The sequence below is a fragment of the Aphelocoma coerulescens genome, chromosome 20 (assembly GCF_041296385.1).
Source record: "Aphelocoma coerulescens isolate FSJ_1873_10779 chromosome 20, UR_Acoe_1.0, whole genome shotgun sequence".
Classification (NCBI taxonomy): Eukaryota; Metazoa; Chordata; class Aves; order Passeriformes; family Corvidae; genus Aphelocoma; species Aphelocoma coerulescens.
This window is the reverse complement of record NC_091033.1, coordinates 8,166,459-8,184,952: the sequence shown is the minus strand read 5'-3', so window position 1 is coordinate 8,184,952 and position 18,494 is coordinate 8,166,459. Positions and strand designations below refer to the sequence as shown.

Sequence of the window (18,494 nt, the reverse complement as noted above, 5' to 3'; positions counted from 1 at the left end):
AAAACTCCAAAAACCAAAAGCAAAAATAAACAGGCAGAAATCAACAAACAAAACCCCTTTGACAAGGGGAAAATGAGTTGTAAGTAGAAGCCCAGGCTCTGAGTGGGGTCGCTGGCGCTCCTGGTCGCTGGTGTGCACAAGCCAAATTGTGACATTCAAATTGGGAGTCTGGGATGCTTTCCACTGCTGCCCCTCCTGTTTACTTCACCAAGGGCAGCTTTGGTTTAGTGCACCAAAGCTGTAAAATACCATCCCTGTGTGATTTGACTGCATGGAGATAGCTGATGTCTCCCTGAGTTTTGGGGAGTGGAGGGGCTTTGCTGGGCCAGGATGGATCTGCCTGAGTGGGGACAGGTCACTGCTGCCCATGCTGGTCCTCACGCACAGATGTTTTCCAGTTCTCTCAGATGCCATAATTCATAATGGGCTCATCCACCAGCACCTGCAGGGTCTCGTGGTTCCCAACATCATGGGTGAAGGGGGTCAGCTGAACTCTCCCACCAGCATCACGGAGTAAGTGCTTTGCTGTGAGTGCACCTTCAGCATCAATTCTGAACAAGATGAGCTGAGCTGCCCTGGCATGGTTGGCCTGGGCTGTTTTCCTTGTTTTATTGTGAAATTCTGACCTGAATAATAATGTCGGTGTGGTAGCAGTGTGGGTGGCAAGGGACACTGCAGGTTATGGGTGCAGGTGCAGAATGACAGCTCTGGTGGGGCTGTTAATGCCTGATGGCACTGAGGGAGGGAAAAGGGACCGCAGAGGAAAAAAGCAGATGGCTCTCCAAAGTCTGGAGCTAGGTTCTAGCTAGGTTCTAGGTTCTAGCTCCCAATCTGGTTCTAGGCTGCCTTCTTTTAGTCAGCTGTCTCTTATCATTTTGCCTTCAGCTGGACATGGCTGGAGTGCTGTGGGTGCTGTAGGTTCCTCCCTGGGTGCAGCTGCTCAGCTGCTGGAAGGTGTTTTTAATTTGTGCCAGCCTTTGCTGTTGTTCACAGCCTGCACCTCATCAAGGTCCAGGTGCCCAGGCTGTCGGTGGTGCTGCTGCCAGGGATCGGGGTCCAGCTGACCATCGGGGCAAAGCTGCAGCTCAGAGGCAACTGGTGAGTGGGGGATTCAGGATGGATGTTGAGGGAAACCCTTATCCTGACATATTTTGCATCTCTTAAGGATTTTGAGTTGTTTCTCACCTGTAATAAAGTCACAGATCAAAACAGACACCAAAAGATGGCTTGTGGCATGGGTAGTGGTCTGCAGGAGATGGAGGAGAAGCCTGTTTCTCCTGGCTTTGGTGAGTTTCTCTGGGTAGAGGCTGAAAGATTGAATCATCCTGTTTGCTTTTTTGCAGCTTGGTTGGCCTGCTCTCAGAACTCATTGATATCTTAGTGGAGGTGAACATTACTGCAAACATTAAATGCACAAATTTTGAATCTGGCACGTTCCAGGTTGTCACTGAAGACTGCCTCTGCATTCTAGGGGCTGTAAAGATCAAGGTCCTTTCTGGGTAAGTGTCTGTGGATTTATGTTTCCTGTTAATGTGCAATTCTCTCGTCTTTATCCCACAGTATGGACAGTCGGCCAGGACACAGATGTTGCTCAGCTGATACAGAGCCAGGCCTCAGGGATGAAATTTCTTTCCTATTTCCAGTGCCAATTGCTTCAGTGGAATGAGGGTTAATTTGCCCTGTTTGCCTGTGGAAATTTTAAGATCTGAAGCATGAGGTTTGGTACATTTCCTAACACACTTTCTCTAGACTTAGCTCGAGAATTGATATTCCAAAGGGTAGGAGTAATAGGGCTGGGAGAATTCCAGGAAAACAGGACCATTACTTTCCCTGGTTGTGTGCTCTGCCTTTGGCTGGTGTCCCGGGAGAATGCCGGGCACGTGGAGTTTCCCTCTGACTGCTGTGGTTGTGTGTAATTCCATACAAATGTCCCACCTCTTGCTCAGTCTTATTAAATTCTTGACAGCAAGGATTTGCTGACTTCATGTATTGATGAACACAGCAGTAAAATGATCATGGGAAATATTTTCTTCCATTGCTTTTGAATTACTCACTTTTCAGGTTCATCGAAATTCTCTTAATTAATTTTTGCATTATGCATTACATTTCAATGACTGCAGCAGCTGCTTTGAAAAATGCTGTGTGAGTGAACAGAGGAACATGACTCACCTGCTCTGGGGGTCATGTTTTAATTTTTAGCAGGTATAAAGTGATGGTTTGCAGGAAGCAGACTCCTGGGGGGGGCAAGGGGAGTGTAGATATACACAATTGGCTTCATGGCAGTTCCTCAGAGACATTTGTAGGCAGAATTTGGGCATAAATAACAGGTGCCCTATGAATTCCTGCTGTCTGTGTCTTGCCAACTCAACAGTCCAGAAATATATTGATTATCAGACAAAACTGCCTCTGTGCTGCTGCAGGCATCGCGCGTCCTGAGCAAGTTGTTCAGCAGCAACGTGGAAATGTCACACAGCAGATTTCTCCTCTTGTTATTCCAGATGCAAATTGTTTGTTCCCAGTAACTAACATGAAGATATCTCCTAACAGCTCCCTCTTCCCTTAACTACAGCACTGATTTAAATACTAGAGTGAGACACCAAACACAAGGTTAGACTGTGAGAGGCTCACTCCTTTCATGCAGTGAAAGCTCCCTGAGAGCTGAAGGAAAAACTTCTTCACAGAAAGGGGTTGTCAAGCATTGGAGCAAGCTGCCCAGGGGAGTGGTAGAGACACTACCCCTGGCAGTGCTAAAAAAATGCAGCTATGGCACTCGAGGACATGGTTTAGTGGTGAACATGGTGGTGGTGCAGAGTTGATGGTTGGACTTGACAATTTTAGATGTCTTTTCCAACCTGTAATTCTGTAATTCTCAGCAATGAGCCCAATTCTCCCCTCGGGGTAAGTGGCTCTTTTGTATCTCCAGCCCGTGCTCTGGCAAGCATCAGCTGCAGCATTAGCCTTGAAGGGAAGACTGAGGGTGTAGGAGAATGTAAAATGAAGTCTGGAGGTCTTTTTATCTCCTGTCCTGGAGCTTTGTTTGCGCTGATTTGGAGTTTTTTTCTTTCCTTTCCAGCTTACTCACCCTGTCAGTGAATGAGCTGGTGCTTCGCCAGCTGACAGCAACTCTGCCTGCTTTGGTACGGCTGAGGATTGTCCTCCTCTCACAGCTGAAACACAGAGATTTGGGGAAAACTGGTTATGAGTTATGAATTCACAGCAAGCTGCACCATCTCTCTGTGCTGCTCTCCCACATCACTGGCATGTGCCATGGGGCTGGGGGGGGGTCTGTGGGCAGCCTGGCAGCTCCACAGGACTGCTGCCTGTGGGGTGATGCCTCAGACATTCCCCAGATCAAAACATTCCCCTGCAGTGTGGTCCCACAGCTCCAGGGATGCTCCACTGCCCCAAGTCTTTCACAGCATCCCAGCTGTGCCTAGTGCCGTGCAACTTTTTCCCTGGAGGGGAAAGGAGGGGGTCTGGACAGGCTGTGGGTGATGGTGGTGAGGGGGATTGAACAGTTGCATTTCTGCTTTGTGTTGCAGCTCTGTCCTGTCGTCGATATCGTGATGAACCTGGTGAACATCCATCTCCTGAGCACTCTCAATGGTGCGTTGCTTGTGGAGGGCGAGGCACTGCTTCCCCGTGTTTCCCACAGTGGGAGCAAGTCCCATTTCCCATGTCGAGTCACTCAGTGCATCAACAGAAGTCCAACACTTCTGCAGGACTGTTGTTGAGCCTGGAATTCACACCCCAGCATTCCAAGTGAACTGCTCCCACCCTGGCCCTCCTTATTCCATTTTTATCACCTTTGGATCTTTTTTACTGTCTTTGATGCTCTTTTTGTGCTGTATCCTAAAGGCAGATCCCACCAAGCTGAATTTGGGGATGTTCTAGCCTTTTGGAGTAGCAGCGAGCACCTCTCAGGCCTGAATGCTTGGACCTGTTTGAGGGTGCGGGGGCTGGTGGCCTTTGGGGACAGGGGAGGTTGTGTTGCTGCTGATTTCCTGGTGCTGTAACCATCCTTTCTCTGTGTGCAGCCGTGATCCCAGTCGGCACAGCAGGAACGATCCACTACCAGCTGGCCAGCACCCCCTACACCTCTGGCAAGTTCGTCGGGCTGGATTTAGATGTAAGTTAATGCTGGGCAGCAGGACCCTGGCAGCGTGGCTGTGTGTTGCCTTTCAGTGTGCTCACCTCATCCTGTTCGAGCTGCAGAATCCCACGAGGAGATGGGCTAATGACTTGTCCTGGAAATGCAAGCTCCTAAGTGCTTAGATCTTTATCCAAATCACCACTAAGCGACTGTGTGTGCTTTTCTTCTTCTGCTCTGTATGCCAGCTTACCCTGAGTCTGCCCGAGGCTGTGTGTCTGTGAGTCCGGTGCTTTCCCGAAGCCCTGAGGAGAGGAGGGAGGGCTGTTTGGCTGGCACCGGCCCCGCACTCCTGTGAGGATCTGAACATGCCTCGCGGCTTTGAGGACTGATGTCTGTGTCACCTCTCTTTGCAGGGTGTGGTGAAGCAGGTGGGAGGCAGCACCATTCCCCACGACTCATCCCCCTCTGCTTTGCCTCCTCTGATGGACAGGCTCCTGCTCTTGGTGATGCGCCAGAGCTTCCTCAATGCAGTCCTGACCCTCCTGCTCCAGCTGCCACCACAGACCTTCCCCTGCACGCCAGATGTTGTGAGTGCAGCAGGGCCTGTATTTCGTGCCGGAGCAAGTGACAAGGAGCAGGCATCAGCCTGGCCTCGGGTCTGCCCAGGAAGGGCTGTTTGTGCGTGTCCCTGGGTGTGTGCATGTGTGTGCTCGCTGGCAGAGGATCGACCCCAGCACTGCCTCCTTCCCGCCCTTCTCAGAAAGCTGTAACAGTGCCTGCGCTGCCCAGATGTGCTCTTGTCTGTAAGGACACTGCCAGGGACACCTGCTGGGACCTGCTGGGTACTGGTTGTGCCGTGGACTCCTGCAGGCGCTGCTCCGTTTCAAGGAGTCGGCAAAATGCAACTGAGAAAAGGCGCTGCATGTCTGCAGCGCTGTTCCCTGGGTGTTTGCATCTCCTGTGCCTCTTATCTCTACTTCCAATGGGAAATGTTAGGGGTCCACACGCTGGCAGGTGTTGAAAGCCTCTGGGGGACATCACCTTCCATGGCTGGGTGTTATCACCTTAACAACTACCAGGAATCACCCAGACAGCTGGGAAACAATGGAGAGGGTGGGAGGCTCAGGGTGCTGTGTAATGGGGGGCCTCTGGAAGGATGGGGATTGTTGAAATCAGCTCTAGGGCTCAGTGGGGCTGCTGGTGCTTCTGTCCCCACAGTTCTCCAGTGCCAGCCGCCTGCAAGAAGCCGTGTGGACCATCGCTCCTGCTGGGGTGAGGAACTTGTTCTGGCACGAGGGTTTGTGTAAATCTCCAGAACACACCTGGATGTGCCATCATGCCCTTGCTAAAGGTCCCCAGTCTTCTGCTCCCCTCGTCTTGCACCAGCATGGCCTGAGCCTGTCCTGCTGCCTGACCAGATGATGGGAATGGGTGTAGGGGCTGGGGGTTTGCACACCCCCTGCCCAGTGCCCACTCTCCAGTGTGCCATTGGCTGTTCCAACCTTCTCCTGCTCCCTGAACAGGGGAAAGTCATCTCCTACAGCTTGTAGCCGTTGACATAGAAAGCTGATAAATATCCCCTGTTTCCTTGTCTGGTATCTCCCATTTCTTGGGCACCCTCTGGCACCCACAGCCCCCTCCGTGTCCACCTCTCCTTCCTCAGGCCCTTATGTCCTCAGCATGGAGAACTGATCCGTGCTGCTGGACCTGTTTGCTCTGTAAATTTGGCTTGTCCAAGGTGTGTGTGACCTTGGGGAGGCCCTGTGGAGCTATGGGGCTGTGAGAGTGTGCCTGAGGATTGCCAGTCCCCTGCCTGGCCGGTGTGTGGGGTGCCAGCAGCCACCTCCATGTGTCCCCAATTCCCACAGTGCTCTGCCTGCCGTGGGACCAGTCCTCTGAGCATCAAACTGACGTTGAGAGGGAACCCACTCATCCTCTTGGAAGAAAACAAAGCCAGCGTCAAGCTTTCAGTCCTGATTCAGCTGTTCAGTAACCACTTAGATGGATCCATCCTCAACTTCCTGCTGCTGAAGGCCGTAAGTGTGGATGTTTTCTCCAGGGGAACAGTGTGCAGCCACCTGGGTGAGTGGTGGCTGGGATGGGGATGTTTCTGTGTGCTGAGCCTCTCCCTCTCTGCTTGCAGGACCTTGCTCTGAACGTCCGTGTGTCGATTGTTGGGGGCAGGCTGGTGCTGCAGCTGGCCCTGGGCAGGTGAGCTGTCCCCTCATACAGTTGGGGACATTCTCTGGGGCCCCCTGACTTGAAATGTTTTCCATGTCTGTAAACCAGGCATTTCATCTCCTGAGTGTGAGAATTTCATACCTGACTGATGGCATGAGGTGGATGGGGTAGTTCAGGAAGGATTGCAGCAGTTGGAAAGTTTTAAGAGGCTGGGGGAAAAGTGTCAGTTTTATAACAAGGAGGAATGAGGTAACCTGAATAATTTTAAGACCGTCAGCTTGGCTTTGATCCTGGGCAGTGGTTCGAAATGCCTGATATTGGACATGAATGATAAAGCAGTAAAGGAAAGTGCTGTCATTAATGCCAGTCAAGGTATGATTAAAGGTTGGAGAGCATTCCTTATAGCGGGAGGTTTGAGGATTTTGGGCCATTTAGCTTGTCAAAGAGCTGGATTTAGAAGCAAAATTGGCATAGCTTGTATGCAGCGATATAGGGAATAGAAATGCGTCAAAAGGCTTTTAATTCAATAGACAAGGGTATAACAAGATTCAATAGAAGTAGAAAAGAGAAATTGAACGTGGAAATAAAGCATCCATTTCAGATATGGATAGTCATGTGATTGCAGTGATAGATGAGGCGCTGTAGCAAATTCACCAGGTCCTTAAATCCAGACTGTGTGCTTTTACATAGAATCACAGAATGATTTGGGTTGGAAGGGATCTTAAAGATCATCCAGTTCCGGCCCCACTGCCACAGGGTTCCAGAAGCTCTGCTCTCAGCTGAGGAGAGCTGCCTCCTTCCTGAGAGTGAATAATCCGGGCAGGGAGAGGGAAGGTGCAGCCAGGAGCTGTGTGTGCCCTGCTGCAGTGCTGCATTGTTGACAAGCAAATTAAAATTAGGTTAAGCTAATTCCTGCTCTGTTTTCTCTCTTGCAAGTGTGCCAGTCCCTGGTTTTTGTGTTACAATGCAGGTGTCCCTTTGTGGGTGATGCCTCACAGGGGTCCCTGCCCATGGGCTTGGAGGTGGCCAGGGTCTGGCTGTGAGCTCTGGCTGGTGCCTTGTGTCTGACCTGCAGTTTGCTCTCCTTTCCCTGCAGCACTTCCCTCTCCTTGGAGTCTTCTGATGTTGGCATCAGTAATGTAAGTCTCTAAAACCAGTCTGGGCTTTACTGGGCAGGGAGAGCAGCCAAGCATGATGCCCTGTGGCTCTTGGGGAGGGAGGGATGGAGCCAGGCAGTAGCTGTGGGATGCTGTGATGGATTACCCCTGCCAATGGTCAGAGCTGTTACCCGCTCTGTGGTGTAGGTTGTAGCAATTCCTCTGTTGCTGGGGTTTTTTTTTTCCCTTCTGCCATTTCTAATAAAGCAAATGTAAAGCTGAAATCTGTTTGTTTATTCACCTCTGCTTGGGCAAAGCTCACATTGAGCTGCAGCAGGAGCATCACAAGGCAGAAGTTTTTCTAAAGGAAGGACTGAATACAAATTGAAGAAGAAAAGTAGATTCACTTTAAAGAGAAGAGGGACTGTTTGTTCTTTTGCTGTGTCAGTGGGCAGCAATTTAATTCCCAAGGGTCCTGCTTGCTGCTGTCATGGGCCAGGCAGCACTGCTCATGTAGTTGTTCCTTCTCTGATTCAGATCTCCATCCTGAAGCCCCACTGCAGCAGTTTGCTTGTGGAAACATTCGTGCCTGTGATGAATGGTAAGGTGACCAGGATGGCTGTAATTTTGGGAGCACTTCGAGTTCTGGGCAAGGAGGGGAGAGGGGGTATCGTGTGTGTGTTTGGAAGATGTAATAGGTGTGTAGGAGCCATTAAAACCCTGAAATCCCCATTTTGATGATGTAGCTAAAAGTCCAACCTTATATTTGCCCCATCCCACCCCAGCACCAGTTCTGGCAACAGTCAGTGACGGAGAACCCAAGGAAAGCCAAGCACACAGTGATGGCCCCAAGAAGCTCTGCTCCCTGTGTCCTCCCTGGAGCAGCTCTGTCACAGGGTGTGAGCTGGCTCAGCACATAAGGACCTGTCTGCCCCTGCAGGTGCCCTGAGCATCGGGATCCCGCTGCCAAAGGTGCTGCGCATTCCCTTAGTGAATGTGGATTTTCGGATAAAAACGGTGAGTGCTCGGGTGGGCTGATCCCTCCTGTAGGGCACCAGGGCTGTTTACAGGACCCTGCCAGTGGTGGCTGTGTGTGCAAGAGCTGTAGATTTTAATCCTGGAAGACCAAAAGGGCTGCTCTGTCTGACCTCCCTCCAGTCAGGGAATGCTGCCTGAGGATGTGATGCCCACACATGGTGTGGACCCAGGTGCATCATGAGCAGTGCTCAGGCCCTGGGGTAGGTCCCAGCTCCCTGTCCAGGCCCTCTTTTCTTTCTGGAGAACTCAGTGGGAGCAGCTCTGATGTGGATCCAGGGATTCAGGCAAGCCCTCTCCAGTGGCACCATTCAAAGTGTCTTGAACTGCCCCAAGTTCCAGCCGTGTTCACCCTGGAGGTGTCCTGGAGGAACTGGGATATTCCCCAACACTTCCCAAAGGGTTCTGTGCCTTCCTTATTACAAACTGGACATGAGGACTTTTGCAGGAGAGTTCTCTCTTTGCTGTGTGTTGTGAACCAGCAACCCTCGACAGGAGATAATTGTTTGTTTCTCCCTGCTCTCCTTCAGGGCCTGATAGTGTTTCTGGTGTGAGCTGTGGAGCCTGAGGCACGGAAAGGGCTGTGGGGGTAGAGAGAGGAAGAGAGCAGTGAGGATGGAATTCCAGGACCAGCATTATCTGCTTTTTTCCCCCTAAACTTGATTCAAGATTCTTGATAATATTTAAGACACTTTAAAGTGAATTGGCTCGTGTGAGTACTGTTTGAGACTGGCGTAAGCCAAACCTGACCGGCAGCTCTGTGTACAAATATTTATTTAGAGAAGCTGGTGTGATTTTGGGGTCACAGTTACAGCAGTTGCATGTGTTGCTGCAGTGGAATTGGGAACTTTTTTCTGAGGTAAAACTCCTCCTGATAGAATGAAAAAGTGAACTTGTTGCATGTGGCTTTTGAAGTGAATCTCCCCATCCTTGTCCAGGAGGGTGTGAGGTGCTGAGCGGGAGCTCAGAATACATTTGTCATGTAACTCTTTTAATAAACGTTCCTACTTTTTTAGTGCTTGGAATGAGCTTCTGGTTTCTGATGCTTCTCAGGGAGAGCTTCTGTCCTGCCTCCACTCTGGGATCTGGTTCCTTTGTGACAATTGATATTTTGGGTTTGGATTTGAAAACTCTTCCCATGAACTTCCTGAGAAACAAAATTGAATTTTCAGTGGCTCCTCTTGGCCTGATAACCTGCTGACCAAATGCTAATCCACAAGCAGAAATCAAAATTAAATCGAATTTCCAAAGGTCATGAAGCGTTTCCTAATGGAATCTGGAGGGAAAACTTCCTTACCAGAGGACCGAGAGGTCTGATAGCTCTGGAGAACACCCATCTGCCTGCCAGAGCCACGTCTGCTTAGGCTGATGTCACAGCCTGTTGGTCTCTGCATGTTACAGTGACAAGAATCCCAGTATTTTGGATTTTAAGAGGCCTGAATTATTCTGGGTTAAAAAAATATGAATCTCAGGTTTTAAATGGACTCTCCAATATCTGTTTTTCTCAGCACTGGACACTATTATGAGCATGTTTTTTACTCCTTGTGTCCCCAGAGATTGTGGTGCTCTGGCACCGATGAGGTGAGGGATGGGGCAATATTCCACTCTGCATTTCTGCCTGAAGGTAGGAATAGTTCAGCATCTGTGGGGCCCAAACGTGTGGCTGCTGCATGAGCTCCCAACATCGCTGTGAGATGCTGCAGAGGAATTGCTGAACACAGCAGAGAAGGTGCTGGACTCATTGGGGTCCCTCTTTGTGGGAACTGGCCAGAGCTCACCTGAGTTGTGCCAAACACAAACCTGGTGTCACACACTGTCACCACATGAACTGACCCGCCTTGTGTCCAGCAGAAGGGCTTTGGGTCGGTTGAAGTCCATGGTAACATTGCAGATGGGTGTCCTGGTGAGTATAAACAGCTCCTTTGGTTCCCAGCGTGGTGCAGGCTGATGCTGCCTGTGGGACAGTGTTCCCCAAGACTGTTCAGCTGCTGGTGACATGGGCCTTGCCCTGTCCCTGGGCAGAAGTGATGCTCCTGTGTGGTGACAGGGTGCCACACTGAAGCAGCAGGCTGGGTACAGCCCCATCGCTGGGTGAACCCCCGTGAACTGAGGTGCCAACGAGGGTGAACACTGTGGAACCACTGGAACCTGCTCAGGAGCCAGGAGCAGGGAGCTCGGATCCCACTGCTCATGTTCCCTGACACCAACATGCCCATGCAGCTGGCAGAGCAGGGTTTGGGTGTCTGTGTGACCCTGTTACCTGCAGGACAGGATGAGTGGCCCCAGCAACCTGTGCTGGCAGCTGCTTTGTGCCACTTCAGGGCTCCTGCACTGCTGGGACTTGGTGTCTCCATCCATCCTTTTTGCCCACAGGTTGGCAGAACAGGCTGTGTTGATACAAGGTTTTGTTCTGGTTCCTGAGCAAACACCTCCTGGATAGTAAGTAAAGTTTAGGCCCTCTTTTCGTTCCCGTTTGGCCATCATTTCTGTGTGTATTCTGCTCTGCTGGGAGGCATTCATTTCTCTGGCACATTATAGAGGGCTCTGTGATCTGGCACTGTCTCAGGCCTCTGCTTGTCCTGAGAAAGAAAATAGTGTGACGAGAGCATGTGATGAGAGCTTGCTGCTGCATGGAGCACTGGCACAGCTACGAGCCCAGGGTCACAGAAGAGTGGAAAAGCCATCTTGTGCCCCTGGAAAAGGGTTTTCCTCTTGGGGTCTGTCCTCCATCATGCTGCTCATCACATGAGACTGAAGGGGAAGCAGTAGAGGAGCCTTTTCCAAAGGAAAGGGCAGCATTTTCTCAGAGTTACTCAACACTTCTCCAACATGTACATCTAAACTTCTAGTGGCTTCAGGAGCATATCCCGAGCAGGAAACTGCAATCCAGAACCCATAAGAGCTGGGACAATCCTGTTCAGGAAAGTTTCTTTAACACTGGTACCCTGACAGGCTGGAAAATCTTGAGCCGGGTGAGCAGCAGGAAGGCTTGCCAGGGACTGGCTGTGCTCCTGGCTGCACGTGGGACTTGGAGCTCTCTGGCTCTTGCTCCAGTGACGCCCCTGGCAAAAGCTGCATCCCTCTGCTCTTTCGTGGGGGCTGGAGAAGGGGCTTGCTCCCCCTGCTCCAGGGTTTGAACAACCTGGCTGGTGTCTGCTGCTCCATGTGCCGGTGGCAAGGGAAGCTGGGTATCACCAGACAGCTCTTCCCGCCGGACTGCCCAGGAAAGTGCTGGGTTCTGTGCATGTCAAAGGGGCTAATGCAAACACTTTTTTCAGCATTCCTTTTCCCTGGCTGTCCTGGGGGTCTCAGTAAATGGGGTGACTGGAGAGAGAAGCAGAAGACCCTCATTCTCCAGCATGAGCCAGCTCTGCTCTAAGCCTGTGGCTATTCCCAGCTGGGGCTGGCAGTTGAGGGTGCAGCTCCTGAGACTCCAGCCCTGTGCTGGAGAGGCAGAGTCATACAGTGAAGCTTGGAGCCAGAATATTCCCTGCCAAAGAAATGCATCTTTTTACTACGGTAGCTTATTCCTTTTGGGAAACTGGTTTAACATATATTAGTCAAAGAATAATGGTTGCAGCTCTACCAGGAAACTTTTATTAGGAGCTGTTCCTGCTATGGCCAACCTCGGGCATTAACATCATTAGTCAGGTCCCCGCTCTGGGCACATAAACCTTCAGGGTTCTTTACTCCTTGCAGTAAATCAGCCTGGCTTGTTTTGTTTGCTTTCCTGTTTCTGAGCCTTTGAAATACAAGGTTTTGAAGTGTTTTTCAGAAGCTTCAGAGGCCAGAAATGATGGGTGTAGTTCCAGCAAACTGGAACACAAGTGAAAGCAGATGTGGATGTCATTAATAAGGTTTCATGGCTGGGGTGTTACGTGAGGCATCACCGGAGAGCTGAGGCAGGAGCTGCATGATCAGGGATGAGGATGCTCCTCCCAGGCATCAGCAAAACCCCATGTTCACCCTGGCTGGGGTAGACACCAGCAGCACCCAGTGATTGAGTGACTGGGGCAGCTTTCGGAGCTCTGTTACCACCCACCCTTCCCTTTTGGATGCCTGTGTCTGTTGTGGGTGTTTTATCCCCCCTTTACATTCCTGAACAACTGGGAGATGTGTTTGGTCAGTAGGAAAGATCATCCCAATGCCAACGACCGCGGCGCCAGCGCAGTCACCTCTCATTCAGCATTTTCTCTGTGATGAGCTTTCTCAGAAGCAAAGTGTTGAAAATATAACTGCCTTCAGGTCTAAAATTAGAAACCATTCTGCAGACTGATTTCCTCCCCCTCCTCCTCTTTCTGACCCAGGAAACACACCAGCTGTAATGTTCCCATAGTAACACGAGACATGGAGGAAAAGCAGAGGAAAGATCTCTCATTGTAGGGGTTGTGTCGTTCTGCAGAGGCACAAGTTTGTTTTGCATCCTTGTAAATGAGTGGAATTGATTAAATGTGTCTGGACATGATGGGCAAAATTCATCTGTTTCTAGATACAAATTGTTGAGGGGGGAAAAATGTCAATAGTCACACCAGCAAATGCGGAATTAAAGAGAAATGTTTAATTAAAACGTGGAACGTTGTTACAATCCATCCTCCGTACAACAAAACTACCAGGAGCAGGGCTGGAAGAGAAAGGTGCTAGTGCAACACCATCATTATCCAGAATATAAAACCATGATGTTTTAGTAAGGCAAGAGAGAAGATCTTCAACATTTCAAGCAGTGACAAACCACAGAGCGAGATGTGAGAGTCAGCGGAATGATTTTGCCACTGTTTTACCCCAGACACTGGACTTCACTCCCGGGTGCTCGCCTCTCCAGTCTTTGCCTCTAACTGGAGGTTGCAGGGGATCAAGACATAGTCCTGAGCAAGGAAGGAAGGAAGGAAGACTGAGCATGGTGCCTGTGTGGCTCCATCAGCCCACACGGGGCTTCACCACCCCCCATGGCCCTTTGGACACAACCACTGCCTGTGTCCATGGGGCTGAAGAGGAGCTGGGCCTATTTAAGGCAACAGAACTTGGTTCTGCAGGTTACCAGGGCTGGGTGATCAGGCTCTGATTCATTCCGATGCTGGGAGGTTAGCATTGCTCCCAGGCTTCCTTTAAATCAAGCACAGCAGGGAGCAATTTAAATGTCTTATTTCTTACCTTGTGAATTGTGATGTTGACATCGGTGTAAGTGAAACTGGTGATATGGGGCAGGAAAACACCTTGTCTCAGAACCACTGAGAAAAAGAAAGAGGGGAAGTTGCCAGCTGGGTGCTGTCTGGGTCCATGTTGATCATCCCACATGGCAGCACCTGCAGAGCTCCTATCTCCTCACCGTTTATCTGGGCTGGCACCTCCTCACGGACTGTGGGCAGGAACAACTCCTCCAGCAAGGCAGCCTGAGGGGGAAAGTCAGGGTGAATGCATGGTGTGGGGCTAAAGCACGAGGAGAGGGGTAGAGACCAGTGAGAGGGTCCTGATGCTCACTGCACCTCTTCCCATCCCACAAGGACCCAACTGTCCCTTCCACCAGATGCAGCAAGCACCCAAAGTCAGTATTTCCATATTTCCCTGCTGGCACCCACTGCCCAGGATGGCTGGGGCAGCTGAGGAGGACCAGGCTCCTAGAGGATGGTACCAGGAGTGGCCATAGCTGGAAGTACCTACCAGCACAGGACCCACGTCAGAGGCAGCCAGGCTGAGCTCGATATCCCTGGAAAACAAAGAGCAGTAGAGGAGCTGCTGGTGCTGAGCTGTAATTAGCAGTTTCTCCTGTTTCCCCAAACTCCCCGTCTGGGCTCAGGGCCTTTGTGGGAGGGTGGAAGCTGCAGTTCCCACTTTTCTCCCTAGTTGTGTTTGTGGAATTTCACTGTCTCCCTGGGGAAGAAGCTACCTCTGCAATGCCCAAACTCTAAAAGCTAAAAACCTCCCCAGACCACTTTGCCTGTCCTTTCCCTGCTGTGACTGGGACGTGTCCCCTTCGGGCTCCCGCAGCTGGGCTCATTACTCTACGGCTGCCACAGAGATGATCATCCTCGTGTCGGCGACGCTGAAGTGGAGCCTGGCAGTCACATCCTGTGAGGGGAACAGAGGGCAGGATCAGTGAGGAATTGGCCCCACTTCAGCTTTGAAGAGTGAGGTATGATGAACCCATCCATGTGCTGCCTCCTGCAAAGTGCTCCCTGCATCCTGCCCAATGCCACGTGGGCAAACACTGCTGGTGACTGGGAGCACTCTGATGGAAAAAGGCTGAATCAGCCCCTGCAGTGGGGCCAGGGCTCAGAGCAAGGGGCAGTGCCCGTGGGCAGCATGGACACACTCGCAGCACACGCTTCCCAAGCTCGGTGTGCTTCCACACTCACCACATTCACACTCAGGAAGCTCTGGAAAAGGGATGATCCTGCTCCGATCTGGGCAGTAAGGAAAAGCTTAACGATTGCTTTGTCTTCCTCCAGTGCCACGTGAGGTGAACTCCGGGTCACAGCTTGAAGCACCACTGGTAGGTCCTCTTGGAAGAGGGAGCCCATCTGCCAAGGGAGTGGGGTTGTTTCTGGGCATGGCAGCCATCCCTGCACCCCCAGGGTGGGAGATGGGCAGGTGGGGAACAGTGCCTGAGCTGGGGCTGTGCTTCTTGGGGTCACAGCCACAGCAACACACCTGAGTGATCCTCTCAGCCAAGGTGGCGGTGGTCAGCGAGCTCTGAAACACCAAGCACAGCTCATGATCAGACCAATGGTTGCCCAGGGCTGCTGGTCCAGGGCTCGTGTCCAGTGTGGCCATGCAGCCCCTCTGAAGAGCACCATCCCACCCCTGGGTACGTGCAGAAGCCCTCCTCACACCAGCCCATGCCAGGAGCAGTGTGCAGGTGACTCCTCACGGCAAACTCTCCATGCACCATTAGACCAGGAATATTTTTAAGAGCTTGGGGCTGAGGGGCTGTGACTCCTGCAGGTGCTTGGACACCCTCATTTCTGTGCAGGGCATGTGGCTCCTCCAAGTCATTTCTGGGGCAGGGCTGTCCCTCCAAGTGTGTATCTCCCACTCCTTTCTTCCTGCCTTGTTCCACTCACCAGGAGGCTCACATTGAGGGCTCCAGACTCTTCCAACGCGGAGAATAAGCTGGTGTAGAAGTGCTCGGAGAAAGCCAAGATGAGGTGGGAAGGCCTGGAGCTCACTGGCTCGGGCATGCTGAAAGGCACAGGGCTGACTGGCAGGGGGATCACCGTCCCTGCCACTTGGAAAGTTGTCTGCAGGGACACAGGCAAGGAGAAAAGGATTTTCAGGTGTTTCAGTAGCACTGCGAGGAAGCAGCCCTTCCTGGAACTGGAGCTGGGCTGTGAGAGATGAAAAGTAAGGACTTACTTGCAAAGAGATGATGATTCCCTGTTCAGAGTACATGGGGGCAGCCAGGGGCAGGTACTGGACCTGGCAGCTCGGTGTGATGGGGAATGGAGCTGCAAATGGAGCAGAGGGATGCTCAGTAAGAGGAGGGAAGCAGTAACAGGGGATTGGCTCTGGGAAGTGTCTGGGTTTCCTGAGTGAAAAAGACATGGAAAGAGCTGGGCAGAGGGAGCAGGTCCCCGGGGAGATGATGGCAGCAGAGCCTCTGCTGCTGCAGGGTAGGAATTTATCCTACCTCATTAACCTGCTCCAAAATGATCCTTGAAACCCTCAGTTCATAATGAGACTGAAAGCCAACTGCCCACCTGCCAGAGACATCAGCCGTTCGTTTGGAAAGAGCAGCAGTTTCGAGACTTCCAGGCAAATCTATGGAATAAAGAACAAAAAGATAGGTGATAGATGAACATGGGGGTTTGCTGGCATTGAGTTTCCCTGGAAAGCCTCTGAGGTGGGTGCTGCCATCGGCTGACAGCAGGAGCCAGGGGATGATGGCAGTGTCCAGTGAGCACAGAGCTGTGGGGGAATAGCACCATAAAGTGCTCTAATTCTTACAGGCCTGTACAGTGCTGTCTCATGCCTTTACAAACTTTATCTTACTTTTTCAACGTTGATTTGCTTGTCCACATCCGATCCTGAGGACTTGCTGGGTGAAAACAACAGAACAGAAGTTAGGAGAGAACCAGATCAGCCAAAGGTGGGTGAGTGTCTTTTATCTGACCCAAAAGGCATCCAGAGACAGAATTACCATTGTTTTCTATCATCTATTAAGCTATGATTACTCTTCAGAATCCCAAACCACCAGAGAATTGCCACTGGACTTGCATTAAAAGCATTCCAGCTGCACAACTCTAAAAGTACTGCTCCTTTGTGACAGGGAATGTCACACATTAAAATGGGGAAACTACCCCAAAAGTAGAGGAAAGTTCCTCCCATGAAGGTAAAGTTTTAGTGTTGAGCTTTGAGGGCGGTGAGCAAGTCTCAATCCAATCACCTTCCAGCCTAGAAACACTTGTGCCTCAGTTTCTTCTTTTACCTGTTACCCAAATCCCCCAAGGAGGAAAACTGCGGGGCTGACCTGTCCTCAGTGACCCCCTCAGTGCTCTGCACCTCCTCCAGGGTGGGTCTGCAGTCAGAGGTCACCAACTCCAGGTTTCCTTCGGGGTTCATGTCCACATGGAGGTCTGCCAGGATGGACAGTCTCATCTCCTTGGTGGTTGAGCTGTGATGGGGAGGAGAGGAAGAGGCTGGAGCTGGGGAGTGCTCCCAGCCACACTCCCCCCAGGCTGCCCTTGCTCCTGGAGGTGCCTTGTCACTCCAGCCTTGAGCTTGGGCTGGTTCCAGCCCTGCAGCCCCAACACTCACGGGGCAGATGTGGTGCCAAGGTCCACCTCGATGCTCAGCCGCATCCCGGTGTCGGGGATCAGGGTCAGGGAAAACTTGTCAACTTTGACAGAGATAATTTGGTTCCTGCTGGAGCAGAAAGAAAGGTGTTGGGAGACCAGCACAGACTGATACACAGTCCCTGAGAACCCCCGAAAGTTCACAAGAACTGCACAGATAAATCCACGCCCTGAGGGCAGCATGGGTTCTGCTGCCCTTGGACCTCAAAAAAGGATCCAGGAGCTCATTTCTAAACCTCCTGGTCTCCAGGAGGATTTTTCCCTCACTGCTGAAGTGCCTTTTGTGACAATATTCAAACACCAGTGTGAACCAGGGATATGGCAGCAAAGCCTGGGCAAGAGAGGGCAACTCACCTGCTTGGGGAGATGGGAGATGGGTCTGGGGCTGGTGGGGCCATGAAGTCATGCCTGAGGACCGACTCTGCATGTGGCTTTGAAACTTCAGCAACTGCAAAACAGGGCAGAAGTTTTATGGGCGCCTCTGGGGCTTGTGTCCTGATGGACAGACTGAAGCCCATTTCCATCCCTTACTAACCCCCTGCTGCTAGCAACAGGCAGGGAGTAAAGCAGGTGAGCTGAGTAGGGGCACAGGATTCTGGTGCCAGCATTTGGTGTTTCACCACCGGAGTGGAAGATGTTCCTGCCTCCCCTCCCTGCTACTGGCGTGGGAGATGTGGGTCTGCACTTACGGTATCTCAGTCCAGAGGGGGTGAGGATGCCGCCACAGTCGGGTGACCTGGTAGTGTGAGCTGGGACCAGGAGGCTCAGGAAGATGCTCAGGGTGCAGAGCATTGCCATGCCAGCGCCTAGAGGAGGAGAAGGAGAAAGAAGAGGAAGAGGAGGAGGAAGAGGGCATCCACAGCAGCCTGGTCAGAACAGCATGGCCCTTGCCTGGCCACTGAGGCACAGAGCCACAGATCTGCTCCTTGCCTGAGGCTGTGGTGGGGAGCTTGTCAGCTTTGGTGCAGTAACAACCCACAGCTCTCATGTGGTTTCTTAAAAGCACTGACAGAAGGCTCAGCCTTGAAGAGCCTCTGCAATCCTGTGAGCTAGAACAGTGCCTGCAGCAATATCTCACTTGCTGAGGAGCACAGAATGGCCACAACTGGTGTAAAAGCAGCAAATAAACAGAAGTTAAAATTAATAGAGGAAGGAATGGAAGTTATGGAGGAGTTACAAAGTCAAATGAAAAGGTGAAAGTGTTATCTGTCTCCGAAAAACATTTGGTAATTGTTTACAATGTCTTTAATGCTCTTACAACATTACAAAAACAAGTAATTCAGAAAGTTTAACCTGCAG

At 51.4% G+C, this 18,494-nt stretch overlaps 2 protein-coding genes across 2 annotated transcripts; one reads left to right on the top strand and one right to left on the bottom strand.

Moving 5' to 3' along the window:
* The first annotated feature begins 438 nt into the window (after nucleotides 1-438).
* On the top strand, nucleotides 439-9,381 carry LOC138121039 (BPI fold-containing family B member 4-like). Its single transcript, XM_069034210.1, has 14 exons — nucleotides 439-513; nucleotides 994-1,098; nucleotides 1,344-1,499; nucleotides 3,074-3,137; nucleotides 3,543-3,606; nucleotides 4,038-4,129; nucleotides 4,507-4,680; nucleotides 5,312-5,365; nucleotides 5,962-6,129; nucleotides 6,237-6,304; nucleotides 7,371-7,413; nucleotides 7,909-7,972; nucleotides 8,312-8,388; nucleotides 8,937-9,381. Exons 1-14 carry the CDS (start codon nucleotides 470-472, stop codon nucleotides 8,958-8,960), a joined length of 1,197 nt encoding a protein of 398 aa, XP_068890311.1. The 5' UTR covers nucleotides 439-469; the 3' UTR covers nucleotides 8,961-9,381.
* A 3,622-nt stretch (nucleotides 9,382-13,003) lies between these two features.
* BPIFB2 (BPI fold containing family B member 2) lies at nucleotides 13,004-17,993 on the bottom strand. Its single transcript, XM_069034554.1, has 15 exons — nucleotides 17,885-17,993; nucleotides 17,550-17,643; nucleotides 17,158-17,265; nucleotides 16,871-17,014; nucleotides 16,393-16,438; nucleotides 16,101-16,161; nucleotides 15,757-15,848; nucleotides 15,465-15,641; nucleotides 15,052-15,093; nucleotides 14,757-14,921; nucleotides 14,402-14,469; nucleotides 14,062-14,107; nucleotides 13,730-13,793; nucleotides 13,555-13,631; nucleotides 13,004-13,268 (listed from the first exon to the last, which is right to left on the bottom strand). Exons 1-15 carry the CDS (start codon nucleotides 17,991-17,993, stop codon nucleotides 13,200-13,202), a joined length of 1,362 nt encoding a protein of 453 aa, XP_068890655.1. The 3' UTR covers nucleotides 13,004-13,199.
* Between the last annotated feature and the right edge of the window lie 501 nt (nucleotides 17,994-18,494).

Bases quoted from the DNA above. Each gene is read 5' to 3' on its own strand.
- LOC138121039 (XM_069034210.1), top strand. From the start codon at position 470: ATGGGTGAAGGGGGTCAGCTGAACTCTCCCACCAGCATCACGGA. The intron at 6,130-6,236 runs GTAAGTGTGGAT...CTCTGCTTGCAG, and splicing joins ACTTCCTGCTGCTGAAGGCC to GACCTTGCTCTGAACGTCCG. The intron at 8,389-8,936 runs GTGAGTGCTCGG...GCTCTCCTTCAG, and splicing joins TGGATTTTCGGATAAAAACG to GGCCTGATAGTGTTTCTGGT.
- BPIFB2 (XM_069034554.1), bottom strand. From the start codon at position 17,993: ATGGCAATGCTCTGCACCCTGAGCATCTTCCTGAGCCTCCTGGTCCCA. The intron at 17,644-17,884 runs GTAAGTGCAGAC...CCTGTTTTGCAG, and splicing joins CCCCTCTGGACTGAGATACC to TTGCTGAAGTTTCAAAGCCA. The intron at 13,794-14,061 runs GTAGGTACTTCC...TTTCCCCCTCAG, and splicing joins CTGACGTGGGTCCTGTGCTG to GCTGCCTTGCTGGAGGAGTT.